This window comes from Panulirus ornatus, chromosome 23, assembly GCF_036320965.1.
Source record: "Panulirus ornatus isolate Po-2019 chromosome 23, ASM3632096v1, whole genome shotgun sequence".
Lineage (NCBI taxonomy): Eukaryota > Metazoa > Arthropoda > Malacostraca > Decapoda > Palinuridae > Panulirus > Panulirus ornatus.
Genome location: NC_092246.1, coordinates 7,655,913 through 7,677,488, shown reverse-complemented (window position 1 = coordinate 7,677,488; position 21,576 = coordinate 7,655,913). Strand labels below are relative to the sequence as shown.

The following is a 21,576-nucleotide window of genomic DNA, read 5'->3' as shown; positions in this document are numbered from 1 at the left end:
CTAAGCTGCCTTCAGAACGACTTGTTACCTTGTAACTAAGCTGCCTTCGGAAAGAATTGTTAGCTTGTATCTAAGCTGCCTTCAGATCGACTTACTAGCTTGTAACTAAGCTGCCTTCAGAGTGACTTGTTAGCTTGTAACTAACCTGCCTTCGGAAAGAATTGTTAGCTTGTATCTAAGCTGCCTTCAGATCGACTTACTAGCTTGTAACTAAGCTGCCTTCAGAACGACTCGTCAGCTTGTAATTAAGCTGCTCCCTGAAATGACCTGAAAGTTTACGTCAGGAAAGAATGAAAGTCAAAATTTCTTTCTTTTCTTTATCAAAGTAACATCTTTATATGGATCACATACGACATTCATATTGCTTGAAGATAATAATTCTAAACATGAAAATTAAGTTTTAATGAAAATACAATTCTTTTTTATATTAGATCTTCAAAATACAACTTTTAAAGTGAAAAAAAGGGTAAATCACGTTCCAAGTTAAAATTATGAAATGTAAATTTTTACATTGCTAAAATCTGATTTGAAATGGTGATTAAATAATGACCAAAATCTCATTTGAAATGAAGATTTTTATATTGATAAAATCTGATTTGAAATGGTGATTAAATAATGACCAAAATCTCATTTGAAATGAAGATTTTTATATTGCTAAAATCTGATTTGAAATGGTGATTAAATAATGACCAAAATCTCATTTGAAATGAAGATTTTTATATTGCTAAAATCTGATTTGAAATGGTGATGAAATAATGACCAAAATCTCATTTGAAATGAAGATTTTTATATCGATAAAATCTGATTTGAAATGGTGATTAAATAATGACCAAAATCTCATTTGAAATGAAGATTTTTATATCGATAAAATCTGATTTGAAATGGTGATTAAATAATGACCAAAATCTCATTTGAAATGAAGATTTTTATATTGATAAAATCTAATTTGAATCATCATCTCTATTCTTCCTTCCCCCCCCCCCCCCCTTCTTTCATAATCCTCTGTATATTTGAACTAAACAAAAATTCTGACATCTGGAATGATTTCAGAAATTTAGATATGTTTCACCTTCAAAATTATCATTTCTTTATTAAGACTATATATGACATGAAAGTTACCTAAAAACCATTCTGAACCAGGAAAATTGAAATTTTCATAAAAAAAAAATCGTTAAAATTGGGCATTCAACATAGTTTTGAATTTGATTCAAATGGTAAATCTTGAAGGCTAATGCATACAATTATAAAAATAAATCTATTACTGGCTTATCAAAATCATCTTTGACGTTCATGTCAAATTCAAAATCAATTCTTGGACATCCACGTGAGCTTGTAAAAAGACTCACCAATATTACCTCAGTATGAGCTTGTCTGTGACACCCTGTTCCCAGGTGTGTGCCATTATTGACACAATGGTCGCCTGTGTTCTCAAGGTGACACACGGTGACCTACGTATGGCTATACTGTAGCCAATTATTCACAGAACACGTGTGTTTGTGTGTGTGTGTGTGTGTGTGTGTGTGTCCCGTGTCAAAGTGTAGTGACGTAAGGTCTGGTGGACTTGGGCATTGCGTATAATGTGAAATGAAATACTTTTCATTCTATGTCAAGTTGGACATCCAACATGACTTCGTGTAGATACAGACAAAGGAAAAGGGGGGTATCTTTGACTACCTATCATACAGTACAAAAGTATTTCATTATATAGCATTGGAAATTATATGAAATGTATTAGGAAGTATTAGAAAAATATAGCCCCCTTTTTTTTTTTGAATCAAAGATAAAATTCATCCAATCTGACAGACTAAAATTATGATTAATGTATCATTTTGTCCTTACTATTTTGTGATATATTTTGGCGAAGGGAAGATTGTCTACTGATAAACAAACATCCAGGACAAAATTTGCAAAAAAAGAAAAAAAAATAAGTTGTCTTCTTCCTTTTCCAAGCATGGGTGACTAACCAGGTGACTGACTGCTTGTGGTTTGGTTGAAGGACGACATTTGTCTAAGGTTCCAAGTCACCTGACTCACGTGTCTACATCAATGGAAAGTTGAGGAAGAACATACCCTCTCCATCCACGAATGTGACCCAGTGTGATCAAGGGATCTCAGTGCAATCAAAGAGATTATAAGTTGCAAGTACGTAGCCTATATAACAAAATGCTTTGCTACAGAAGACAATCTTTTTCTATGTCGATACATAATTTAGCTATAGAGAAAAGTCCTCCTTTTTAAAGACAACTTAATTTTTGCCATTGATATAAACCTATTCAATGGAATTACATTATCTTTGTCCTCTGTGGAACATCAAAGTTTCCCTCTTCTACATATCATCATCCCTTGATGTTACATGACTCTCTGCTGAACCCACCTTGGCAGTTTTACAACCTTCCTCCTTCAGCCTCTCACGTCTGTAGAGACTTTATCAAAGCGCCATATTCCTCAGCTCCCTTTTGAGTGGTTTTCCTGTGCTGTTTTTGGGGATTTCCTTCAAAAAGACAACCCCACCAGCCAGCTTCTTGTGCGGTGCTACCCGTTCCTCCAAAAACCTTAGGGAGGGAAGGGAAAAAAAAACGATAACATGCATGAAGAAACCAGAGGTGAAGCCACTCCTACCAGTGTTTGTCCACGTTCAGTGACGAAAATTGATTCCAATGAACACTACAAAGAAACCATCTGTACTTACTTTAGTGGGAGAGTGTTACCCACCCAATCAGTTCCCACTTACTCAGTAAGAGAGATATATGGTTGGATTATACATATATATATATATATATATATATATATATATATATATATATATATATATATATATATATATATATATATATATATATATATAGCCAGACTGACCAAAAACTAACCTGGTGTTCTGGTAAACTTGTGTATCATCAGGAAAGGAAAATTTCGAAGAAAGAAAAATAGCCAGCTTTCTGGTGAACCTGGTATTCTGACTCAACTGTTTATGAAGAGCCAGTTTGTATATACTTACTCGACAACATCCGCTTCTTTAAGTGAACCTGAAGGGACGACATAAGCCCGCGGCACTTCTCCCATCCTCTCATCTGGCACACCCACCACAGACACCTCCACCACCTTCGGGTGCTGCAAGATCAGGTCTTCCAGTTCCGACGGCGACACCTTCAGGAGGATAAATAAATGTTTACACCACAATCAGAAAAAAAATCTTCGTAAATCATATGACAGGATGCATTGAAAACATGGCGGTACCTACAGAGCTTTGGCCCCCAAACTTCCTTGTCACAAATCATCGCATTTTAGGCATCTTAAACCATTCAGTTGATGTTATTTTTAACAAATGAACAGACCATTGTATGAAATTCTTTTGTCAATTATGCAGTCGTCAAAAGCTTACACGGGGAAGGCAATGCTTTTCTCTATGGCCTAACTGGGTTCTGTTTACAAAACATATTGGTACAACCGACCATCATATAAACCAGAGATTCTAACTGGGTAAAGCAATTATTTTCTGAACTATTAAGTGTTTGATTAGAACTACCCCGACCGATATACTATGGCAAATATCCCATAAAATTGGCAACGAGGAGTAAACCGCGTGATATCAGAGTGGAGAACTTATGGAAGTTATTGAAAAGTGGGGGAAAAAAAGGTGGATGGGTATTCCCAAGTAGCAGTTTCAAGCCAAGAGGAGAAGGAGGACCACCAAGAGGGGAAGGAAGACCACCAAGAAGGGGAGGAGGACCACTAAGAGGGGGAGGAGGACCACCAAGAAGGGGAAGAGGACCACTAAGAGGGGGAGGAAGACCACCAAGAGGGGGAGGAGGACCACTAAGAGCGGGAGGAGGACCACTTAGAGGGGGAGGAGGACCACTAAGAGGGAGAAGAGGACCACCAAGAAGAGGCAAAATGTATCAAGTGGAAAACGTAGAAAACCAGGAAGACGGATTAGAAAAGAATAATCTTATTGAGAAAGGTATGGAGGATTATTTTCAATTCAGTTCAGTACTATAATAAAGTAGTGGAAACAAGAGATAAGTACAACTGGGAAGTTCTCAACCATTTATAAGTAGACTAAATATCGTAGGGCAAGAGGGGGAGATCTGGAGATAGACACGAGTGAAAGTTTTACCATAACTGATGAACATGTTTATAAGAGTCTGTGTGACAAGGTGCCCAGATCACAAGAGAAACTAACGGATGATGAGCTGGTTACAAACACTCTCAATTGATTGGAACAATTCAATACTTAATGTACAGGAATTGCTGAATGCCAATGAAACGTCTGCGAAAGATTTGAAAACGAAGTTTGCTAGCGAGTTTGAGGAAGGTCTGGGCACATACACAGGAGGGAAGGCCAAAAATATGTGTAGATGTTGGTGAACAGCCGAAATGTTTGAAAGCTCGCCCACTGCCTTTTTTTTTTTTTTTTTTTCTTTGCGAGACGCCCCAGACATAGACTTGGACAGGCTGGTGGCAAATGGGAACACAAGCCGGTGCAAAGCTCAAGATGGACCACTCTGACGGTGGCTGTGACCAAGCCATCTTAGATTTGTGGAGAAAAAACACAAATAACTTGAGATATGAAAGTACTCATTGTTCTTGAAAAACTAAAAATAACTCGAGATATGAAAGTACTCAATGCTCTTGAAAAAGAAGAAGAAATAACTCGATATATGAAGGTACTCAATGCTCTTAAAAAGAAAACAAGAAACTCCTTTGAGAAGCCAAAATACCTGTAAAGCTTTGACCTTGATGAGGTCCTTCGTGCGATCCACTATGGTGAAGAATCCTTCTTCGTCGTAGTGGCCAACGTCTCCAGTGTGAAGCCAACCTTCATCATCAATAGTCTGTGCTGTGGCCTCAGGATTCTTATAATATTCCGTCATCATCTGTGAGGATGATATGTATAGACCTCCTTCAATCCTGAGAGATACGAAGCAAAATTAATGTCAACCTATGTACAAACAAAGACGAGAGGAGGAGACACCATGACTGAATGAAGAAAACAAGAGAAAGATGAAGGAGGAAGAAAAAGTATGATGAAATCCTATGTAGTGATGAGAATATTTTATCTGGGGTCAGTTACAAATGCAGGAAAACTGACTGGCAACGTCAGGATCCACATGGAGAACAATGGAAGCTCAAGTTGTGTTCAAGAAAAGTTCCCGTCCTAAAGTGACCAAACATCAACAGGGATATCCCACTTATAACAGGGATATCCCACTTATAGCAATGATGCCTCACTTATAACAGTGATGCCTCACTTATAACAGTGACACCTCACTTATAATAGATAACCCACTTACAACAGTGATACCTCACTTATAACAGTGATACCTCACTTATCACAGCGATACCTCACTTACAACAGCGATACCTCACTTACAACAGCGATACCTCACTTACAACAGTGATATCTCACTTATAACAGTGGAAGGTGGGCAGATTAGAAAGGGTAGTGAATGGTGGGATGAAGAAGTAAGATTGTTAGTGAAAGAGAAGAAAGAGGCGTTTGGACGATTTTTGCAGGGAAACAGTGCAAATGACTGGGAGATGTATAAAAGAAAGAGGCTTCTAGCAACTTGCCTCCCACACCATATGTTCCTAATACCTTCCACAGAGCATCTCTATCAACTCTATCATATGCCTTCTCTAGATCCATAAATGCTACATACAAATCCATTTCTAAGTACTTCTCACATACATTCTTCAAAGCAAACACCTGATCCACACATCCTCTACCACTTCTGAAACCACACTGCTCTTCCCCAATCTGATGCTCAATCAATACCCTTCCATATATATATATATTTGCCTACTACATATATTTGAAATTTAACGTCAGGGTAAATATGTAAATCTAATCAACTATATCCCCAAGAATTTACTCCATATTATCACCTCAGCCTCTGTGGAAGTTTCACAATTTGTCATCTCAGCGTCTGTAGAAGCATCACTGGTGATAACATGATGTTTGTGGCATGTATTTATCTTGTGTTATCATCATGTCAAGAAGAACGTGTTCAAACAGACAGATGTTTGTACAGTTGATGATGTCATGTCCCACATGAACTTGTGTGTAGTGACTGGCCATACAAAAACACACGACCTAGACTGTAGTTTATAACAGTCCAACCACCAGTCATTTCCCTTCGGGTAGGACTTTTGTAAGAAATAAATCTTAATAAATACAGTTACAAAAAAAGAGAGCAAGAATGCTCTCTCCTGAAACACATCCACAATGACGTATAGCAACAGAAACAACAGACATAGCCATATTTACTGAAGCTTGCCAGGATAAACCACGACTGTAGGCGTAATGATCATCACAACTCACCAGCTTACATCGTGTGCATTGTTTATATAGGGATTAACAGGTAGATACTGGTATACTGTACGAGCAGGGAACCAGTGAGTGGGTCAGATGAGACAGTCATGACTAGGGGGGAGCAGTGACTTGTGATGGTGAGGTGAACAGTCAGTGAGAGGGATGGGGGAAGAGGTGAGTATGGAGGATGAGGAGCGATCAGTAAGGAGGTGTGGAATGTTAGTGATGGGAGATGATGAATGAGCAGGGAGTGGAATGAATGAGGGAGGAGTGGTAGAGCAGTGTGTTGCGAGAGCGATGGAGCGAACGTGAGGAAACAATGAGTGTGTGTGTGCGTGTGTGTGTGTGTGGTGGGTTGAGAGGATGGGGATCAGTGAGTGGACACTGTTGGGAAAACAGTGGGTATGACAGGTATGGGAGCAACGAGCTGGGAGGGTGTGGGAGCAGTAAGTAGGGAGGGTGGAAGACAGAGAGCAGGGAAGGTAGAGGAGCAGTAAGCAGAGATAATGAGTAATGAGTAATGAGGTGAGTAAGGAGGGTGGGGAGTAGTGAGTGGGGAGGGTGGGCTAGCAGTCAGGGGCAATGATTAGGGAGGGTGTGGGAGCAGTGAGCAGAAATGATGGGTGCAGTGAGTCGTCAGTTGGAAAGCAAAGAGGGTAGCAATGAGCAGGGAGGAAGGGGTCAATAATAAGTGGGGAGGGTGGGGAAGCAGTGAGGCAAGAGGGTGGACCATCGAGTCGAAAGTATAAGCAAGCAATGACAACCTCGGGAGGGTGAGGAAACAGCATGTAGGGAGGATGGGAGGACAATGAGTTGGAAGGGAGTGAATAGGGCGGGTGAGGGAAGAATGAGTAGGGAGGGATGGGGAAGAGCGAACTGTTGGGAAGGTGAGTAGTGGATAAAAATGCTGATGTAACCGAGAGAAGTGGGGAGACAAAGAGCATGAAGTGTACGGTAGCAGAGAGTAGGAAGGGTGGGGCAGCTGTAAGTACGAAGAATGGGGAACAGTGTGAGTAAAAAGGATGAAGAAGCAGTGAAGAAGGAAGGTGTACTTACCTCTCTATAATGAGATCTTGCCATGGTGGCAGGGACAATACATTGCACTCACCTCCTTGGCTTGTACAATGATGAAATGACATTTCTCTTGACCACATCACCATGTCCCCTCACTTGTCTGTTGTATAAGTGCTATGTTCACAGAAGCTATTCCTCTAGCATAGTTATTCAGGACTGTCTTCAACCATGAGTCTGATTTTCTTTTGAATGTTTCTTTTGGTCACTCCAATTAAATTTCTTACGACCACCTGATAATGTATTAAATAACTGCTTCAACTTCCTCGATGGACATTCCTTTGTGGTATAATTCCAACCATTACATCTGATTTCATGACTGTGTATTGTACTTGCCTGGTTGCTTTCTGGCTCAGAACATTGTTCTTGATTCTCATTATTTGTTGCCAGACGTATATTATCATACATCTCTTCCCCCATAGTAATCCATATGATCAAATCTAATCATCTTAATTATTGTGAAATATTTCTCTATTCTCTCTATCTTGTTCATTCAATCCGTTTTCCTGGCGACCATACAACATTGCAGTATTCAAGTTTACTTCTCAAATATATATTAAACATTTTCATCATTCAGTGTCTGTCTCTTGTCGCGCATGTTCTCAACATCAAGCCACTTATTACCTGGCTTGGAAGCATTGTCTTTCCAATTCAAGTTCTTCACTGATAACGACTTCTACATCTTTGACATTTGCTTCACCTTATATCCTCCCAGTGAGGCCTTACGTCAAAGGCACTCCAACAGCGATGGCTGTCCCAAGACATCCTCGTATACTCAAATTTCTCTCCATTACATTCCATGAAGTTCTCATCTCCACAGTAATGTGTAGGGAGGATAATGGAGCACTGAGTGGGGAAGCTTAGCAAGAGTGAGTAGGAGGAGAAGGGGGAAGTAAAGAGTAAGAAGGCTGGTGGAGCAGTGAGTGGGAGGCGCTGGAGGATGGGAAGTAAGGAATGTGGAAGGAGTAGTGAGGAGCGAGGATGTGGGGGACAGTGAGTTGGGAGAGTGAGGGAAGTAATGAGTATGGGGGAAGGTGGGGAGGAAAGACTTGGGAGGATGAGGGAGCAATGAGTAAGGAGAAAGAGGAGCAAAAAGTGAGGAGCACGGGGAGCAAAATGAGTCGGGAGGTGAGGGACGCAAAATGAGTAGGGATATCAGGGGAGCGTGATTAAGGAGGATGGAAGAGCAGAAAGCAAGGAGTTATGTGTTGTAGATGGCAACACAAAGGCAGAATGTTAGAGTAGATTTTGTTTCGTTCAACAAGTGATGTAAACGTCAGATGATGATGATGGTGGTGGTGGAAGGTCAGCACATACGGGTATTAGCTTTGTGGCTCTTCCCTGTACTGAACTCCTCGTATAAGTTCGTTATAATAGCCTTAAATGCTTGTACCTCATTCCACTCCGTCACCACTTCCAGCCCTTATCACCACATTTTCTAGTGTTTTTTTTTTTTTTTTTCTGAAATATCATCTCAATCACCAGATGAGAGAGTGTGGTATGTTGCTCTTGAGCTGAAGTGTGTCATGCATTTTCCTCATTTAAGAATAAGAAACATTTTTTTGCTCAGGAACGTAACGTCTTTTCTTCTATGTTCCAGTCGCTCAAGTAACGATGAACGTTTAAAGTGACAGTTTTCCTGGAACATAACCTCGTCACACGCAGGGGATAAGTGTACAGAGTAATGTATCATTAACATACTATTTTCTCTCTTCTTTTTAGTAGATACAGTTGCAGTTCCTTCTCCCTTTTATGGTAGTGTATTTGTTCCATCCTACTGATTTTGCTCGTGAAGTAACTCCAAGTTTTCTAGTTTGTTTGTTTATCATTTGTTTTGTTGAAGACTACAACACAAGTCATCAATTTGGTTTCTTCTACCTTCTCATCAATAGGCTTCTCTCCCAAAGTAGTGACAGTTCTCAGAATCATACCACTCATCATTTTCACTTGTTGGTGTTATTTTCTCAACATGCTCTTCTGAAATCCTAGTTTCTTATCTATGACAACCAAATGTCTTATATTTCTTCCACTTTCTATCACTTTCTCTGTTGGGGCCTTTATAAGATACAGTATAACCAACGTATTTTTCCTTGTTCCATAACTTATTTTCTCAAAATTTCTCTCATAATTTCCACTTACTTCACTTCTGCCAATGTGTAAATCGTGTCTCAAGTCTTTTTACATCACATTTTCATCAGTTTCTAATCCAAACGTTTTGCTTACTCTAGTGTCATGGGCAAAGCTCCTTATTATGTTTTCCTTAACTTCTGTGCCAGTGTCTTATCATAAAAAGCAGTTAGGCTAAAACCTTTACTTGGGGTACCCCCAAACAGGGCATCTTCCTCCTTAAATATGCTTCCAATTGCGTCCACTTTGACCTCAATTACATTACTTCAAAAAATGTATTATCAAACACAGGCACTACCAGTGAAGTGCCTCAACCATTTGACATCACACAAAAACATACTGATCTCATATCATACCATGAGAACAGGAGCACCATCAAAACAAACTAAATAAGAGATAGTCAACAGGACATATCTTCGCGAACATTACCGAGGGAGTTTTCATACAGATCTCGCCATCCTGGTGGGCTGGTAACATATCCCCAGTGGTAAGGTCAACAACTTTAGCTTGGACGTTGGACACCACAGGACCACAGCTTCCGACCTTCTCCTGGCCCACAGGAGTGATGTTTGTCACGAGAATTTCTGTCATCCCAAAACCTAGTCAGAAATAAATATCATTACAGTTATGGTAAAGGCAACATGAGAGTATTGGTAATAGCAACATGAGATAATTGGTAATAGCAACATGAGATAATTGGTAATAGCAACATGAGATAATGGAAATAGACAGCTGGAAATCCTCCTCTCTCATGTTTAATTTTCCAAGAGAAGGGGGCCAAGTGAGGATATTCCCTCTGTGGCTCAATCCTCTGCTCTTAACGCTGTCTCGCCAACGCGGGAAATGGCAACTACGTATAATATATATATATATATATATATATATATATATATATATATATATATATATATATATATATATATATATATATATATGAAGATGCCAATAATATCGTCCCATCATAAGTCTGGATGTACCCCAAGCAGGTTTCTTACTGGCCTTTCCTACCACGACCAACTGACTCCTCCACAAGGGATCAACTGTGTACCCATATGAAGTAAATAGGTTTACCATGTATTACGACCCTTTTTTTTTTTTTTTTTAAGTCTGCTCGATCTATCTTACCTTCCTGGAAGAACAAAGGTTTTCTAACTTTCTCCTTGAGAGCCACAGCCGTTGTCGGGGGCACTGGGGCAGCACCGCAGATACAGATGTCAACAGATGCCATGGACTTAGGGGTCGCTGATGGAGAATGAACCAGGAAGTTCAGCACCGTAGGGACTGTATGTATAATCCGCACCTGCAGGTGGGAGAGGCGAGTTGAGATGAATCTCAAAATAAAACTTCATAAAGATCATTGAAAAGCCCAGAGCACAAGGTAAGAGTGGCTGAAGTAATGGGAACATGGAGGCAAAAAGGGAAGCAGATAACAGTGAGAATATCCAAATCAATAGACGTGTATAAGGTCATAATATCAATTCAAGAGGTGTCACTAGACCTGCCTTATTATGGTTACACACGACACAATGGGTAGAGTAATCACAGGAAAGAGGTCCATCGTAGTGTTCATGTAATATAATCCAGTGAAGAACTGTAATGATCCAGAACACATACACGATGATAACATTGAAAAAGAACAATCAACATGGAACATTATGCAGTAGAATGTCTCAGATATGATAGCGTATTGATAATGGAAGATTTGAACGACAAATAGACAGATGGGGACATCTAGATCCTGGTGGAGACAGATTGGTATGGAGGCATAAGTTCTCAAGGTGTGTGTGTGTGTGTGTGTGTGTGTGTGTGTGTGTGTGTGTGTGTGTGTGTGTGTGTGTGTGTGTGTGTGTGTGTGCGTGTACAAGAAAGTCTCTGATACCAGCATGTCTATAAAAAACTAGGATGAGAGGGATCGAAACACCATCAATACTAAAACATATTTCTACACACAGTAGTAAAGGTATTGAGAATATATCACATAGAAGACCACATTATGCATCAGTCTGGATATGTGACAAATGATGAAGTAAAAAGAGCAGATAAGAAACAAGATCGAAAGAGACACAATCATGGAAACTTTACACAGAACTCAAACCATTTCTATGATGACGTAAACTTGGAAATGGAGTCCGGTTGCCAGGAAGCAGCAGAGCTTTGCTATGGAAGGCTCTGTGAAATTTACAATAGAGGAGGAGGATCAATGGTACCTCTAGGTTCACACTTGGAGGGAAGGTTATGAAGGTGGGAGAAACTGTTCAATAAAAGACATGAGAAAGAATGGAGCTTCGACATTTACTGTGGTGAAGATACAGCCTAAACTCTCACCAGCCATTATCTGTAAGATAGAACAGAGTAAATGTTGAGTTAAATTCTTCAGTTTAGGATCCTTTTGCAGTGATAAATAGCACAAAATGACGAGTGTCGGGGGGGCTAAACCTTGGCAGGGCAGACTGCTGAACCTTATCACTGTATGGACTCACCTTGTGCTGACCGATGAGATTGACGAAGGTGTTGGGGTCAAAGTGGGGTATAGTACCGATTTTGATACCTTTGCCCAATCCCATCAGCATTATCAGCACAGACCCATATATGTGGAAGAATGGAAGGTAACCCAGGAATGTGTCCTGGTGTGACCCTGCAAAAGAAGAGGAGAGTGAACTGAACAGGTACAAATTTTCTTTTGCATACACGTAAGAGTGGGAAGAACAATGTGAATTAGCTTAATGATTGCTGATACCTCATGGAGGATTAACCGCCAGGCCGTAAGCAGAGAGAAGACAGAAGACAGAAGAAGAAGAAGAAGGTAGAAGAAAGAAGAAAAGAAGATAGAAGTCGGAAAAAAGAAGATAGAATAAGGAAGAAAGATGACAGAAGACGAAGAAGTAAGAAGCGGATAACAGCTCCCACGTTGGTCCTTACCGTGGGAGACAGCTCCGGTGACCCGACCAGTGACCTGACGCCGGTTAGATAACATTCTGGAAAACTCTCACTCTCACCCACTCTCCCTACCCTGGACCGCCGAGCCTCCCACACCCACATATTCAAGTAGCAGAACACTGATGCCACCGAAATGCCGCCCGACATACGACTTAAATTCCTAAAACCTGATTGTCCCCCCCCCCCCCCACTTCCACGTTCGAACTCCTATCCATTGTGTTCAAGACAACGCAGATACGTCCTACTAGGGTAATTCAATTCCCTGCTAATAAGTATCTATTCAAAATCTGCTTGGGCAAAGATAGCGATTTAGACACAATCCTATCCAAGCCACTCCTCGACGTTCTTTCTAAAAATCACTACCAAATCGTTCAAGACCGCTGCCCCCCTTCAAGCTAGATGCACCGTTGTTGCTTATAATGTCGATGCATCTATCTTGTCCCTCAGCCCCTCGGAGATTGCTGAAGCCATCAATGGCGAAAATAACGAAGTTAACGTCATTAGTGTTTACAAACCCAGTAACTCCAGGACACTAAAAATTCAATGCACCAATCCGACCGAGGCCGATCGCCTGCTCTCTCGAGGAATCCTGTTTCCCATGATCTCGATGCCGCAAAATCCCTAAAAAAGGAAAAATTTATCGACGTCCGGCAATGCGTTAAATGCTTGCAATTCGGACACGAAACGAAGAACTGTAAGGAACCCCACCAAACCTGTAGCGCATGCGCGGAAACTGGTCATGGTTACCGTGAATGCAAGGTTCAGACAGCGAAGTGCATCACCTGCAAAGGCAATCACGTTGCTGTATCTGGACTGTGCCCAAGTAAAAAGAAGCAACTTCGTGCAGTGCGTCAAGCACAAAAATCCGACTCACCTCCTTCCACAAACCCTAACCTCTACGCTACAGTGGCTGCTGCTGCTGCTCCTCCCCCTGCCACCCAAGCCTCTCCTACCCCATCCACGAACTCCTCAGACCTCCTCACCCTACAAGGCAGGATGCACGCGTGCTACCTTAAGGCATTATTCCTGAGCGGGGAAGATAAGTCGGAGTTTATTCGAATTTTCGACTTGTTGCTTGCTCACAACAACTTACCAAATGTACAAACTCCACCTGAACTCCTCAGCTCCACTTCCAACAACCATCCCTCTCCGACCCCTGTCTTGTCAGCCACCCTGACCCCTAACGAAACCGTATCCCCCAGCAACACTCCCAACTCTCCCCCAACAACCCAACCTGTCACCCTCCCAACTTCCAATACCCCCTCCGTCCCCCCTAACACAACTCCATCCACAACCCCCCAACCCAACACCAACAATCCTACTGTCCCCCCTGAACCTCCACACACCAATCCCCCCCTCCACCCACACCCTCCCTACCTGCGCCTAACCCTCCCAGAGTTGCCCCAGAACCTGACCTTATCGACATACCTGACAACCCTCCTCTGGTCGAACCCGACATTCAAATAGTCGACGTACACCCTCTCACCTCCCCTCTCCCCTCCTCTCTCACCTCCCCTCTCTCCTCCCCTCTCACCTCCCCTCTCTCCTCCCCTCTCACCTCTCCTCTCCCCCCCCCCCCCTCAACCCTCACCAGATAACTCCCGACTCGTTACCAGAAGCATGTTGAATGTTAGACACCTCAATGGTGGGACAACGACCCTCGACACTAAACTCAGATGGCCGCCGAACTTCCAAAAATCGTAAATGCTTAAGATCTTACAATCTAACGTGCGTAGCTATCGCAGTAACCGTTACCTGATTGCCACACTTCTCAAAGAGAAGAGACCCGATGTTGTGATACTTAACAGCACATGCATCACCAACGGGTACAAGATTAGACATCACGGGTACACATCACGACAGTCTCCAGACAGTAGACACGAGGGAGTCGCCATTCTCACACGCAACACCGTCGAACACGAATACCTCGCCACCTCATGGCAATACGAACACTTTCTAGCAGTCAAGATAAACACAATACATGGCTTGATTATCTTCTGCACCACATACTCTCGACCCAACACTACCATTCCACTTCATGATCTCTACACAGTCTTCAATCACACACATATCCCAGTCTACCTTCTAGCTGACCTCAACGCCCAACACAGAACCTTCCACCACAACAGAAACAATTCTCATGGTGATGACTTATTCACTCTATACTCTTACAAACGTCTTAACTTCCTTGGACCTTACTTGTCACACAACACATACAAAACAGACCCACTCACTTCTACCCAGAACAGATCATACATCTCCAATCGCTTTCACGCGACCACCTACTCACAACTCCCATAAGATCGATCGAGGTCAAATTCCTCCTCCTTAAATCACCCAAAGTAGCCCCAGGTAACTCAGGCATTGGTTACCAACTACTCACACATCTCTCCAACAACACAATTAGAGCCATCACCTCCCTCTTCAACGCGGCACTAGCCTCCGGCTATTTTCCCGCGGCTTTCAAAACAGCAACAACCACAATGATTCCCAAACCCAACAAAACCAACAGAGACCCCATGAACTACAGACCCATCAGCCTACTGGAGTCCATTGGGAAGACATTTGAAAGAATTATAAACAACAGACTTAGACAACTCCTCACAAACAACAACCTACTCTCACACAAACAGTTTGGCTTTCACCAACCGCTCCACACATTACGAACTCCATAAGAAACAACACGCGGCCACACAAAATGACCGCACTCATCACAAAAGATGTTGAAAAAGCCTTTGACACCGTGTGGCACGATGGATTGAGGTACAAACTAAGCACCCAATTCCAGCTCCCACGCCCCACCATTAAGCTTCTCTCTAACTATCTTAGTAACAGAAAAACCCGAATCAAATACAGAAACACTTACTCAAATTACTTCTTCCTTAATGCCGGTGTACCCCAAGGCTCCGTGCTGGCCCCCACTCTCTACACACTCTACTCAAATGATCTTCCCAATCCTATACACCCGGACTCCATCACTCTCCAGTATGCAGATGATGTCACGCAGCTAATCAGAGCCAGAACCCTCACTCACTTAATCAATAGAACCCAACAGGAAATTGACCACGTTTCGCTCTGGGAGTTATAATGGAGGATCAAAACAAATCCTGCAAAATCCAACATATCCGACTTTAATGTACGTCAGAGATACAACATAACTAATGTCTACCTACACTCCCGTATACACCGTCAGGTACCCATTCCTATCTGAAACACCACCATTGTCCTGGGCCTAAACTATGATGTACACCTGAGAATGAACCACCATCTACAATCCAGGGCGGCAATCGCGAGAGCGGAGCTCGCGAAATTGTATAGATTCAGAGAGGCGCAATTCAAAACCAAAGTGCACCTCTACAAAGCATTAATACGACCTCTTATCACATACGCCCCCTCAGCTCTCGAACTCGGAGCCAAATCCAACATCCGTGCACTCCAAATCATCCAGAACAAAGCTCTACGTTGGATTTTTAACATCAAATGGCACGAGTTCGTCAGGAACACAGAACTTCACGAGAGAGCACGAATCCCTCCTCTAAACATCTACTGGAGTGAACTGTTTGAAAGACAAGTAGAGCGATTTCAAATTCATCACACTCACTGCATTGATTACTTCAACAATCTCCTGGGAATAGACCACCCAGGTAACATGTTCAATATACAACCTGGACAACATCCAGTGCCGATATATTAACGAACTAAAAACCTCTATAGATCTTACTGCTAAGTCCGTGGAGGGAGAGCCTTGGTAACATCAGTGGCCATCAGTCAGACATCTGATCCATCTCCTCAAAAAAAAAAAAAAAATAAAACCCTTGGCCTCCGCTCTCATCAGCATATTTCTTCCAATGCAAGCTGGGTTGACCTCTGGCCCTTTTCCTCCCACTAAAATTCACTTCCTCTAACAATTTCTTGCTCTTTCCCCGCCTCTCTTTTCCCGCCCCTCCTCGGAAGGGACTTTTCTATCATCATTCATTCATTCATTGAATCACAGTCAAAAATAAATTGCTAAACTTAGCTGATCTTAAATCACAGAGAGGAGTAGCCTCATCAACCAAGGTTCAGGTACTCACCTGTTGTCTCATAGTGAAGGAAGTTGTGAGGGTGTGAGATCATGGCAATATTGGAAGAGACAGCGTCATGCGAGAGGACCACTCCCTTGGGATGTCCGGTAGTTCCACTGGAGTAAGGCATGAACGCCCTGTCCTTACCACAAACCTAGATGCAGTACAGATGAAGATGAGAAGAGAAAAAAACAAAAATTGTAGTAACGGGAAAAAATAGTCGAGTCTTACTACCTCGAGTTGCAAAATGTCTAGTCACAGAAAACGTTATCATTTCAAGCAATGTGTTTATTACAGAAAACGTACCATTTCATGTAATGAGCTTATTACAGAAAACGTACCATTTCATGTAATGAGCTTATTAAAGAAAACGTACCATTTCACGTTATGTGTTTATCATTCCAAGCATCATCAACTTCCCTTACGGTTAGCATAGATTTCCTCTGAAATATCACAATGACCAAATGCACTACGAACCTCCACTGGGTCAGCGAAAGCGATGGTCCTGTCTTCCAGGATCTGGCGTAAGTCATATGCCCCTGAGATGGAGGAAGGGCCATTGATCACTACTGGTGTGGGTTTCTTGTAGAGAAGCAGGGCAGCCTGAACCTTATCCTCCAGAGAGGTGTCACTGACCACCACTTTAGGTTCACTGTTTACGAGCTGTCGGTGGATTTCCTCTGTGGTATGAAGGAAAATTAAGAATGAGGTGTTCGTGGTATGGTATGAAGGTACATTAAGAATGAGGTGTTCGTGGTATGGTATGAAGGAACATTAAGAATGAGGTGTTCGTGGTATGGTATGAAGGTACATTAAGAATGAGGTGTTCGTGGTATGGTATGAAGGAACATTAAGAATGAGGTGTTCGTGGTATGGTATGAAGGAACATTAAGAATGAGGTGTTCGTGGTATGGTATGAAGGAACATTAAAAATGAGGTGTTCGTGGTATGGTATGAAGGAACATTAAGAATGAGGTGTTCGTGGTAACCTGTTTTGTAAATTTCTTCAAGACTTCAAGACTTCGTTTGCACCGAGGACAGTTCATGAAGCAAGTGGTATCCTAAGCAAAAAGGAAAAAAAAAGATGAATAAATAAAATCCCTATCATCCATCATACTCACATAACAAAAGCTGTTCATATCTTAAATGAGGCCAAAGCTACAATCTGCTTCTCGTGTTTGGTCGCGGAACCTAGAGAAGTGAGAACAAATCAATAGAGAAAAGTTCAAAGGAAAGCAAGAAAGATGCACAAAAGGAGGCTCAAGACTTCACATTTGCCCAACCTCGAAGAAGAAGAGGGAAAGAGAGAGAAGGTCTTCATCCCAATCTTTGAGCTGTTAAAACAAACTGATGACATGGACAGTGAACAACGCTTAGAGAAATGGAGGGATAAAGCAACCGGAGGACATAACATGAAATCAAGCAAGAAACGAATCTAGAAAAAAAAAAAAAAGACGTTAAAGAAGTTCTCTTTATAGTATGAGAGTCGCGGTTAGATGGAGGAGGGGGGTTACTGAGGAGATGGTTAATGCAGACAGTATGGTCTGAGATACCGACCTCGCAATGCTCTGAATGGTGTCAAGGATGAACAGGTTTATCAAGTGAGTGGCGGTTCCTCTCTCCTCGAATGATCATCAGGAACAAGATGGGAGTTGTCATTCCTCTTCATCTTAGGATGAATACATGTCAACAGAATTTCATATCTGTTATTATCTACTTCAGTATCTAATACACAAGACGCTGGATATTCCTCGGTTGAAAAATATCATGATCATTAATGTATTTGGAGAATTTCTATACTCTCGGCAACAAGCGACTTTCTGCTTTTAGATAATTGTGACATATACTGATGCAGTACTAAAGGCTCTTCTGTAAGCATTTAAATCATGTATAAATGACATTCACAATACACAATGACAGCTTAAACATGGACCAACAACCTAGTTTCATAACTTCAGAATAACACACAATAAAAAACGATTTATCATGGGGTATCATAAAGGGACACTTACAAAATCAAGGTGCTAATTCTGTCACTGATATGGTCAGACGACCCTCGAGGAAACATAATCGAACTGGTCTATTTATGTGACTCTTACTAGGCCTCCTTCTGTGACACACTGTACCAACACGATATCATTCATATAGAAATGAAGGCAAACAGTAGTAGACGACCACTGGGTCCTTCCAAAGGTGTTTGTAATGGCAGATCAGAAACGGACGAGAAATACCAAAAGGCGTGCGGACGTGAAGCTAAACATATAGGAGATTCCTCTATGGTGTTGCCTGCCTCTACTGAAAAATCACTCCATGTTACCCACTCCGTTCAAGAAACAGTACATTGCCTCACGTGAAGAAGTTCAAATGTTTGCTCACGTGTTTGTATAATGTTTGCCTTGAACAGCCATCAGTCATTTTGAACTGTTGCATCACATGTTCGCCTCCCTCTTCTTTTTTTTTCAAGCTGAATAAATCGAAGTCTTCCAGGCGTTTCTCCCACGACTTGTTACTCACACTGGGTGTCATACTGATAGCTGACTGTCCTGTTGTCTCCATTCACTCTGCGAGTCGTCTCATGTGACCACAAGTGGACACAGTAGTCAGCTCGGGAGATGCGCCACCGAAGTGTTAAGTGGGGATTAAATGTTTAAATATGAATGTACGTAAAGGCCCTGCCGGTGAAGCCTATAATATCCTCAATCATTTTGACTCATTCTACGCATAATTCACTGCACACAGCTTCAGGTTATTGTACATAACTAAACCTAAGTCCTTTTTTCTTATTGACATTTTGCAGATCACACATTTCATACAGCTCTCCTGCTTGTCTTTAGCGCTGTTTTGTGAAACTTTTCCTTTTACTGATAAATTCATTTACCACCAGTTGGTCTATAGATCATCAGTGTGTCTGTTGGCTTGTCAGGGTAGATATTACGTTTCTACTGTAGCTTTGATGCCAGCCTACACATCTGGATATGTTACAAGACAACCAAATATCAAAATGTCACCCCTATGTATATACAACACAAATACAATTGACACCAAGACTGATCCTTACAGCAGAACACTTGCTACGTCTCACACTTCTGTAGCTTAACCATGGATCAACATTCTACAGCCAAACACCCAGTTTTCTAAACATTACAATACATCATCTTATACACCGTGACTTAACGTTGTGCCATCGACTTTACCATGTCGAATAAGAGGAAGGTGTCCCCTACGTCACGTAAGACTTACCTACAGTGTAGATGGTGTTAATGAAAGAGACAGAAACGCCAATACTGACGGCACCCAGAGTCACAATGGGATACTCCGGGCAGTTCAACATCATTATGGCCAAGACATCGCCCTTCTTGAGGCCAAGTTTGGTCAGAGCCCCACCCCACCGGGCGACTCGGTCCACCATTTGAGCATACGTGTATGCACGACCCGTGGCTGTACACTCCTGGAAGCAAGTATATGGATTATCTTTCTTTTTTTATCATATTTGATTGCGGTTTCCCGCTTTAGCGAGGTAGGGCCAGGAAAGAGACGAAGACCCATCCACTCATATACACATATATATATATATATACAAGTACATACACATACACAGCCATATACATACATACACATGTACATATTCATACTCTCCTCCCTTCATCTATTCTCGGTACCACCCCACCCCACAGGAAACTTCTCTCTCTCTCTCTCTCTCTCTCTCTCTCTCTCTCTCTCTCTCTCTCTCTCTCTCTCTCTCTCTCTCTCTCTCTAACGTCCCGTTAGCCAATCAACACGGGGCACCTTCACGACACGGTGAGGGAGGGACCAAATGCCACACAGTAGCTAAATTATACACTGATGTAGGTCAAGGCAGATGAGAGGTATGAAAAAGGATTTAAAACACTCATAATAGAAAATGAAAAAGTAATTTCAAAAGAGAAATTGACCTATTATCGTCCAATTAGAATTCACTGTATTCTATCCTAATTATCTAAATATCAAACAAGATACAGAAAAAAAATCATACAGTGAATAATGAATTTCATTCTTTCAAAAGATTAATTACTAGTTAACTGATAACCATAAATGATGGACCTAGTTATGAAATGATAAATGATGAGAATAGAAGTGGATTAGTGTCAGCACAAAAATATACCAGGAAAAATTGCAAATGAAAGAAATGAAGAAAAAAACACACACACAAAAAAACATCAGCAATAGATATGATATTCAAGTGTAACTATAAAATATGCAACTGAAGATGGATGAAGAATACACGAAAGCGCTAATTATTATGATAAGTATTAAAGAGGATGCGCTCCTTACCGCAGCAGTCTTGTCTGCCCACTTGTGAGAGTCTTTGAGGACGTAGCTGGCCAGGTTACCACTTGGCAGGACGATTTCTGGGACCACCGACCTAATAATGTTATGACAAGACGAGGTGGTGCTCAGGGATGTGGCTGAGGCCCTGTGTGCGGGAAGGTAATATAACAGTCAGCCAAAACCACTGACGAAATACTTGTCATTAACTTCCTACGAGGGAGGAACGTGGAGAGGCACTACCACTGCATAGAATGGAATCTAAGTTATTCCCCAGTGATGAAAGTAATGTGGGCTGACCATCCTCACTGCCACTATGACTGGAGGTGTCCTTCTGTTAGGATCAAGGAAGTGTTCCTAGAAATGGTTGGGATATACGAGTGTCGAGGGTTTTGCCTTGTGGCATCCCTCTGTCTCCTGCTTTCCCACTGTGGAGACAAGCCACTCAGGGATAACATGATGTGACGCCTCCTTCCCTCATCCAACTAAACTGTGGAATCGTCTTCCGTCTCTCATCTTATTGTAGAAGATCTTTCTAACTTTACAAGTTAGGTCTACACACACACACACACACACACACATACACACACACACACACACACATATATATATATATATATATATATATATATATATATAAACACGAGTTGTAAACTTCAAACAAAAAATCTCAAAGGATGTGTGATGATAGACGTAAACTACACAAGTAAACCTATTATAACAGCGATCACAAGATGTAAACTGATAACACTGATAATA

General features: G+C 41.7%; 1 protein-coding gene across 1 annotated transcript in view; it reads right to left on the bottom strand.

The window, feature by feature from the left end:
* Positions 1-303: 303 nt before the first annotated feature.
* The window catches only part of LOC139756769 (probable 4-coumarate--CoA ligase 1), a 35,570-nt gene continuing 14,297 nt past the window's right edge, over positions 304-21,576 (bottom strand). The window contains exons 3-12 of the mRNA XM_071676538.1: positions 20,824-20,965; positions 19,753-19,960; positions 16,990-17,192; positions 16,522-16,666; positions 11,992-12,146; positions 10,637-10,811; positions 9,941-10,110; positions 4,719-4,874; positions 2,996-3,144; positions 304-2,552 (exon numbers count right to left, since the gene is read on the bottom strand). Of these exons, the coding sequence (XP_071532639.1) occupies positions 2,429-2,552; positions 2,996-3,144; positions 4,719-4,874; positions 9,941-10,110; positions 10,637-10,811; positions 11,992-12,146; positions 16,522-16,666; positions 16,990-17,192; positions 19,753-19,960; positions 20,824-20,965 (1,627 nt within the window). The 3' untranslated portion in view covers positions 304-2,428. The remainder of the gene's footprint in view (positions 2,553-2,995; positions 3,145-4,718; positions 4,875-9,940; positions 10,111-10,636; positions 10,812-11,991; positions 12,147-16,521; positions 16,667-16,989; positions 17,193-19,752; positions 19,961-20,823; positions 20,966-21,576) is intronic.